The 9,136-nt window shown below is 30.1% G+C and overlaps 1 protein-coding gene across 1 annotated transcript in view; it reads left to right on the plus strand.

The window, feature by feature from the left end:
• Positions 1–8,815, plus strand: part of Mocs1 (Molybdenum cofactor synthesis 1) — a 9,012-nt gene extending 197 nt beyond the window's left edge. The window contains exons 1-10 of the mRNA XM_027375877.2: positions 1–47; positions 2,726–2,849; positions 2,987–3,154; positions 3,784–4,007; positions 4,419–4,537; positions 5,106–5,211; positions 5,628–5,773; positions 5,926–6,011; positions 6,622–6,669; positions 7,279–8,815. The exon at positions 1–47 is cut by the window's left edge and continues 197 nt beyond it. Coding sequence (XP_027231678.2) covers positions 1–47; positions 2,726–2,849; positions 2,987–3,154; positions 3,784–4,007; positions 4,419–4,537; positions 5,106–5,211; positions 5,628–5,773; positions 5,926–6,011; positions 6,622–6,669; positions 7,279–8,171 — 1,961 coding nt within the window. The 3' untranslated portion in view covers positions 8,172–8,815. The remainder of the gene's footprint in view (positions 48–2,725; positions 2,850–2,986; positions 3,155–3,783; positions 4,008–4,418; positions 4,538–5,105; positions 5,212–5,627; positions 5,774–5,925; positions 6,012–6,621; positions 6,670–7,278) is intronic.
• The last annotated feature ends 321 nt before the right edge of the window (positions 8,816–9,136 follow it).

A 9,136-nucleotide genomic window follows, 5' to 3' on the forward strand; every position in this document is an offset into this window, starting at 1 on the left:
GTGCTAACACAAGGCCTGACAGTGCCATTAGGAGGGCCACTACGCAGGTGAATTTGCTTTCGTGATGTTCATGTTTTTTTTAGACCTTGAAAGTTGTTTGATATTGTGATTTTTTGTGGAAACAGGATTGATTTAGATACGTTTATGGGTGTTGTGATTTGGGGGCGTTTGTTATGGGATGTGAGCCTAAAAGTGTAGTTATTATATGCCTGAAATGGATTTAATTCTAATAGGTTTATTGGTATATTCCAAGCACTGATGAACCACCATATTTATTGATAGTCATAGAAATCAACCATATGTGAGAGAGAAATACTTGAAGTACTATTATTTTTCAACGGTAGAGAAATTTCAAGAATAGTCTCTTCCGTTAAATTAATGTTTTATATCTTAAAAGAATATAAATTATGGAGATAAGAAACCCGTTATTTTTAATGATACATCTAGACTCACAGAACAGACATATGGTCATGAATATTAACGACCCAGACAGTTAAAACGAGGGTTAGGCACTTAAAGGATTTCCATGTCAGCATGACTTGCAAGAACTTATACAATGAAGAAAAGAAACGGACAGTCAGCCAGCTGCGGTAAAGGACTTTTTGAGAATGTGAATCTTATATTTTGTGCTTGTATTTTAATGTAATAATGAATTTTATTGTGATGTTGAATGTATTATGATTACGAGGAAATTATAATATAGCTTTTAGTACTTGTTGCTTTTATTTTTTTGAACTGAAATATTAAGTAACATTTTTTATTGTTGATAATTATTGAGACTAGTGTTTGTGCTATATAATTTAGTTCAGCTTCATGAAAATGTGCGATAGAAATAGTTAATATAAGAATTTTTAAATCCTTTTTTACTGTTATGAGAAAGGCAGTTCTCATCATCATCATTGCCGTCATTACTGTGGTTTTTGTTATTATTTTTTTGTTATTATTTTTGATTATAATGTTATTATGACTTTTTGTTATGGATCTGTGAGTATTACTATTTTTATTACTATTATTACTCTTATTTTTTATTTTTCTTCTACTTTAATTATTATTAATAATATTGTTGTCGTTGTTATTATTTTTGCAATTGTTTTATCATTATTTTTTGTTATCATTATTGTTATTATCATAATTATTGTTATTCTTATTGTTATTATTATTTTTGTTATTGTTATTATTATTAGTAGTAGTAGTAGTATTTTCATGATTACTACTTTTATTACTATTATTATTCTTGTTATTACGATATTATTATCATGATTATTGTTATTATTATTGTTATCATTATTATTATTGTTGTTGTTATTATTATTACTATTGTTATTATTATTATTATATTTTAACCACTGCTGCAACAACAATTACCATTATTATCATCATCATTGTTATAATAAAAATGATGATTATTACTATTATTATATTATTATTTTTTATTTTTATCATCATTACTATTATTATTATTATCATTAATATTTTTATTAATATTGATACTATTATTGATATTATCCTTGTTATTTTTTTAATATTGATACTATTATTGATATTATCCTTGTTATTTTATTAATATTGATACTATTATTGATATTATCATTGCTATTATCATTATTATCACCATCACTGTCATCATCATCATTATCATCATTATCATCATAATCATTATCATTATCATTATCATTATCATTATTATCATCATTATTGTTGTGGATACCTGGAGTGTTAACTGTTATTCTTATTATTTTTGTTTTTTAATTGCAATAGTAGTAACAGTAGTAGATGTTTTGGTAGTATGATAGAAATAGTAGTGATAATATGTATTATCATTATTGTTATGATAATGTTATTGTTATGTTGTTTCTTTTATTGTTGTTATTATCAGTTTTTGTTTTATTATAGGGCCATGCAGAGACAGAAAAAAAATGATAAAGACTGTTAAGATCATGTAAAAAAAAGTATTAGATATGATTAATATTGTACAGGAAGCATTGTTTTACTGTGGTCTAATGATGCCATTAACTCCTTTACATTCCTCAAAAAGAAGCAAACAAATTTCTGTACTTATATCCTGACAAGGCACGAGTTTTTCAACCTATCTTGCAATCAATATCTTATTAATAAACGAAAGGTTCAACATTGGTCCCAGTGCATGTTCAACCTATCTAGCAATCAATTTCTCATCAATAAAGGAATTGTATAATATTGGTCCAGTGCATGTGGGACCTTTGATACAGCACAGTGTTAAAGCTAAAGTGTGTCATCATTTGATTTCATTCTAATCAGTTATATACTTCATTAATAGTAACATTCTATATAAATACACCAAAGGTTGGTCAGTCCTATCAAGGGTAAAACAGCATGTGTGAACACTGTACAGTAAGATAAGAAACCTCATTGACTCACAGTAAAGATGATATCACTTATTGTTCATTTCAGAGACAGGTACTGTTAGCATTCTTAGATAAGAATGAATATATTTGTTTCATTTTGTTTACATTGTGAATTTGTTTAAATCTTTGTATTGATTGAAATGTCACAGAAATTTTCAACTTCTTTACTCCTGTCAAATATTTCTTTTTATTCAGTTATGTCATAAGCTTTCACATGATTTTCATAAAGTTTTGTGCTAATTGGAATCTCTGAGGAATTTTATAGATCTTTTGTTCTTTCAAATATACTTTTTATTCAGTCACAGAATGAATTTCTATCAGATTTTGTATTAATATTTCAGGTGTCAAGGCTGGATGCACTCAGGAATTCAGAACCGCTTCCCTTCTCTGCTTTCTTAACCGACACATTTGGTCGACAACACACCTACCTCAGGATTTCCCTCACAGAGAAATGCAATCTCCGATGTAAGTATACTTATATGGCTTGCTAGATGAAGAAACTTTTGATTTGTAGCTATAATGACTTCTAAATTAACAGTAATATGACCTTGGTTGGAATCAGTGTTACCTTTATTCTTAGACATTAATTTTATCATTTACAGGTCAATATTGTATGCCAGAAGAAGGAGTAAGTCTGACTCCAAAAGACAGACTTTTATCAGCAGAAGAGATATTGAGAATTGCGAGATTGTTTGTGTCTGAAGGAGTAGACAAAGTGAGATTAACAGGCGGAGAACCTATGATCAGAAAAGATTTAGAGTATATTGTAGGTGAGTGATTTGTGTGATATTCAAGAAAAGAAAAAGAAAACAAATGTTCTGCAGTACTAAGAATTTGATATTTATAGATTTATTTCTCTTTCTAATAATATCTTTGAAATATCCTTATTTAACATATTTTTGCATATATTAAAGATGTATCAGTGCCTTATTTCTTCTAAAATAATGAATAGTGCACAGTATGATTGCCAATGCTGAATCTTAGTACTGTTTACCAAGGAATGTATTTTCTTGATAAGGGCTGTCAGATTTATAAATGTTTTGCTACATGAAGATAACTTGAGTCATGGTTACTGAAATATCAGGCTTAGTAGGATTGTAAATGATTCTATCAGGAATGATTACAGTAAAGTATGATAATTAGAAGCAAGTATTCTTCACTGTTACTAATTATTTTTGGATAGTATATTTCAGTACCAGTACCATATATTATTTTTATATCAATACTAGTATCATATATCCTTTTTAAGTATATGTCAATACCAGTACCATATATTATTTTTTAAGTATATGTCAAAACCAGTACCAAGTATTATTTTCAAGTATATGTCAATTGAATACAATACATTACTTCTAAGTGTATGTCAACAGCAGTACCATATATTATTTTCACCTTTTAGAGTCTTTAGCGGAGCTCGGAGTAAAGCAGATTGGCCTTACAACTAATGGTCTGTTATTGAAAAGAAGATTAGCAGATCTACAAAATGCCGGACTGACGCACTTGAATGTCTCATTGGACACCCTGATCCCACAAAAGTTCGAACTGATCACCCGTCGCCGTGGCTGGGAAAGAGTCATGGACGGCATTGACCTGGCTCTTGATCTTGGGTTTTCTCCTGTTAAGGTGAGAGTAACATTTGCTGTTTGTACATTAATCTAGTTATTTATGTTTTTTCTTCTTTTTTTTCTTTTCAGCCATATCTGAATGGGATTGATCTTGGCAGATAACTTTTTATTTTATTCAAGAGGGATATTTTTACACACAAAAAAATTAAAATTGCAGAAAAAAGCTTAGAAATAGGGGTTTACAAAATTCAAATAAGCTAATGTATGCTCTTAGTAGAGTAATGGATATTATTCAAACTTAACAGAGACTGTTTCTTATCAGAAAATTAGAATAGTATTGTTTATGTTTGTTTATGTTTAAGATGTTTTTCATAGACCACATTTTGCAGTGCATATGTTATGCAGAGTCCAAACACTTGAAAGTAAGTCATTACAGTAAAATGTTTTTAATGTAATTAAATTTGAACAGGTAAATTGTGTGATTATGCGAGGGAAAAATGAGGAAGAATTGACAAACTTTGTGGAGCTCACTAGACATAAAGATATTGACATCCGATTCATCGAATACATGCCATTCGATGGTAACAAGTATGTGTTATGTTACTTGTCATTTGTTATTGTTAATGCCAACAACAGTAATCATTGAATGTTTAGGTATGCTAATATATTCTGAAATGGAATTTCATTGTTTAAATTATATTGCATATTATTGTAAAGCCTCTTATAGCATGAAGATTGCAACTATTTTTAACTTTGTACATATGGTTTAGAAATTAGCTTGAAATTTTAATGTAATGTAAGAGTATAGTAGAAAAGGTATGAGTGAGACTGAATACCTTCACAATACAAGACATGTATTTGACCGGTTTTGATTATGTCTTCATCAGAAATACATGTATTTTTGTGGAAGGCATAATCAAAACCGGTCAAATACATCTCTTGTATTGTGTAGATATTCATTTTCATTCATATCTTTTCTACATTTGTCGACATGGATACGGTTCATCGTAATATAAGAGCTTATTTTAATAACAGATTTGTGGATAGTGAATTTAGAGAACTGTATATTGTTATGTTTTCTTATGGATAACAATGAAGTTGTAGGATGAAGTATTTTTTTAAACTTCAGACGATATATATTTTTTTCACATTTCAGGTGGGTTGACAAGAAGATGGTTAGTTACACCGAGATGCTGGAGAATATTGCACAAGTGCATCCAAATCTTGTCAAGATAAATGATAAAGCTAATGACACATCAAAGGTATTATACTCTCCTTCATATTTTCCATTCTCATGTAGATAAGGAAGAATTTTAAAGGCAGCTCAAAATGACTTTTTTTTTTTATTTGATGGTGTTTGTGCCAGAGAAATGCAGAAGAATAAGATCCTGTTACAAAGATATATATTATGGTAGTGAAATGAAGTATATGGAACCTTACAGTCTATATGATAGTATGACTTTGTGTGCCGCCAGCTGCCATGTTTCTTTATATTTGTTAGCATTGTAAGATATAGAAGATTAAAGTTTAAAGATGTTCAGAATACTGTCAACATTCTTTCCATATACAACTCAAATTTCCATAAAGTTAGTAAAAAAGGATTAATAATGGTAAATATTTACACAGTGTCAGATTTCTAGATTTATAGATCATGTCTTTTCTCTTCATTTCCCTTCAGGCCTATAAAGTTCCAGGATTTGTGGGGCAAATCGGTTTCATTACATCCATGTCAGAAAATTTCTGTGGAACATGTAACAGATTGCGCATTACAGCAGATGGCAACCTAAAAGTGTGTCTGTTTGGTGCTTCAGAAGTATCACTCAGGTATGTTGAATTTTCACAAAATTATTAAGACAAATTCTTTTCTTTTGATTTCATGTAGCAAGAGAGGAATAGCTTTCATTGTGTGCGAATATACATATTAAAGTATTGAATATGTTTGTAGTGTTCTAATCCAAGGTAATTTCATTTATTAGGGATTCGATGCGCGGTGGAAGCACCGATGAAGAGCTGTTGGAAGTTATTGGGGCAGCTGTTGGCAGGAAGAAGAGGCAGCATGCGGGTAGGTCTCTGGTTTTGTTTATTCATTTTATTCCTTATCTAGTTTTGATGTTTGATATTATATATAATTACAGTTGTTATTATATGGAATTACGGTGGTTTTCCTGGAGAATGGGAATGTGTGCGGATAAGCTGTAAAATTATTTGCTGATAAAGTACAATAATTAATATATCTAAAGTAAGTCATATGGATAGCTAGGCCTTGCATTTTTTACGTAGAAACACCATAGGCCTAATTATCTTTTCCTTATGACTTCCTTTAGGTTTATTTATTATTAATTTTATCAATAAATAATTTTTCAGTTGATCTACAGGCATTGCACAATTATTTCTGTATTCTTTGTTTGATCTTTAAATAATTTCGTTTGTAATCAGTTGGAAGTTAGTAACAGATCTCAGTATTCTCTTTGAAATATTTTTTAGAAAATAATAATATGATATCAACAATTTTATTATACTTTAATTACTATAATATGTATTATTATTATTGTAGTGTGTATTACTTAATGATAGAATTATGTAAACTGTACTTTTCAATTTGCAAGTGTAATTGTTGTTTAATGTTTTGGATTATATATGTTAAACTTTCTTTTTCCTTTATTAATTTACAGGTATGCAGAATCTGGCCAAACTCAAAAATCGTCCAATGATTTTAATTGGTGGGTGACGCGTGGGAGCCACACACAGTATAGTATGTACAAACCACTTGATATTATCTTTATGATATTTATGTGGAATAATGTGGAAACATCAAGACAAGTTAAAGGATGATGCAGTGGTATTTCAATTATTAAGATCAATGCTTTTTTTTTTTTTTTTTTTGGCATGTGTGTGTGTGTGTGTGTGTGTGTGTGTGTGTGTGTGTGTGTGTGTGTGTGTGTGTGTGTGTGTGTGTGTGTGTGTGTGTGTGTGTGTGTGTGTGTGTGTATGTGTATGTGTGTGTGTGTGTGTGTGTGTGTGTGTGTGTGTGTGTGTGTGTGTGTGTGTGTGTGTGTGTGTGTCTATGTCTATGTAAATGTATGATATATGAATATATTATATATGTTATATAGTATATGATATATAGATATATAATATATAAATATATGATGTATGAGAGATAATGTATAAAATACATAATATATAATATATTTGCTTTCTGAATGTTGCTTCCTTCATTCCCCTTCAACTCTTTGTTTTCTTTTTCTCTCTTCTCATTATAAACCTAAATGTGCAATGTATGTGCAGATTTATTTTTTGTGATATATTTTTTCCCTTTCTTTTCCCAGATAAAGGATATTATCCTATAGGTGTTCTGCAGTCTATGCACAAAAGTCCTTTGTTATCATCAAGACTGCTACATACCTCCATCAGAAATACTTGTAATTCTAAAAATGAAGAAAATTCAAAACAGCAACACTATCCTACCTATCCATTAGATGACTTTTCTCACATGAAATACTGGGAACACAGTTCTGTAGATGACCTGTGTAATAATAACCTACAGCCTGCCCAAGAGGTTATATCAGAGGATGTTGTTAAAGCACCAGAAATTTTTATTGATCATAGTGCAAAATTCTGGAACGAGTTCACAAAAACTGATGTAAGTACAGATAAGAAAGAAAGCAAAGAAAATGGAGACGAATCTAATTATCGGCAGCCAGAAATATCAGAAGGTGGAAGGGAACTGGAGGAGAAATTAAGCCACGTTGATAAAAAAGGAGAAGCACAGATGGTAGACGTAAGTTCCAAAAATGTAAGTGTACGTCAAGCTATAGCAAGAGCAGAAGTTTATCTTGGACCAATAGCATTCAATTTAGTTAAGGAGAATAAGATGAAGAAAGGAGATGTGCTAGGGGTAGCTCGCATAGCTGGCATTATGGCTGCTAAGAAAACGTCAGATTTGATTCCCTTGTGTCATCCGTTACCTCTAGATCACGTTGAGATTTTATTTGATATGCAGGAGAAATTTGAGGAAGAAATGTGTTACAGAACTGTAATAGATGCCAAAGCTACTACATCTGGTCGCACTGGAGTAGAAATGGAAGCTCTTACCGCAGCTACTGTTGCAGCTCTCACCATATATGATATGTGCAAGGCAGTATCTCATGACATCACTATTTCAAATGTCCAATTAATGTTTAAGACAGGTGGTAAGAGGGAGTTTGTGAGGAAATCATAAATATGTTGTTATTAAGTTTTAAAACCTTTTTTAGATTTTATGACAGCTGTGATTTGTTACATTAAATTATATATATATATATAGTATAACAAGTATTTTAATATTATATAAGAAGATTAATAATTGCACTTAGTGTATAAGAGATATAAATTATTTTTGTTAATATACAAAACACAAAATTTCCCCTAGATTTTTGAAAAGCATAGAGATGGAGAAATTACTTATGACCTATAATTATATGGAAATTTCACTGTTTTGTATATCTATGACAACAGTACTTATACTGTTTTGATAACTAACTCAAAGCTACCTAATGTAATCTATATTCAATCATCATATCATCTTCATATTCTCGTTTCACTTACCATTAAGATCTTTCAGCTTCTAACTCATCTCTCATCTCTCCAGTTTTTATACAATTTTTCCGTATATTGTAAATTTATCATAGATAATGCTGTGAGACTTTGTTCAGTCCAGAATATTGAGGACTCTTCATATTGTCATTGCAAAAGAAATGTTTATGATTATTGTTATTAATTGTAAGTGTATTTTCTTTTTTATTATTATTACCAGATTAGAGAATAAAAAATGTCACAAAAACTTTTAATAGCTTACTAAGAAATGCTAAATAAATAGTACTTGTTTACTTGAGTTTCTTTTTCAATAGAGATTTATCCTGTAGTTGTGAAAAGCAAGAACTATTATCTTTAAGTGCATTGAAAGTACTAACTGGAATGTACTATTTCTCTCCTAATGTGGAATTTTGTTCAGAATTTTTGGGAGTCCAATCCAACACCATTTTTCTGTGTTTTACTAAAGAGTGTGTTGATGATGACTGCATGTAGAATTCACAAGTCGTCCTACATTATTTCTTTTTGTATAATGGTACTGTACTGAGAACCAAAGCTGCTTTTTGATGATAGAACATTGTTATGTTATGGCAAAGAATCCCCTTAAGAGAGCAG

Source organism: Penaeus vannamei, chromosome 1 (genome assembly GCF_042767895.1).
Source record: "Penaeus vannamei isolate JL-2024 chromosome 1, ASM4276789v1, whole genome shotgun sequence".
NCBI lineage: Eukaryota > Metazoa > Arthropoda > Malacostraca > Decapoda > Penaeidae > Penaeus > Penaeus vannamei.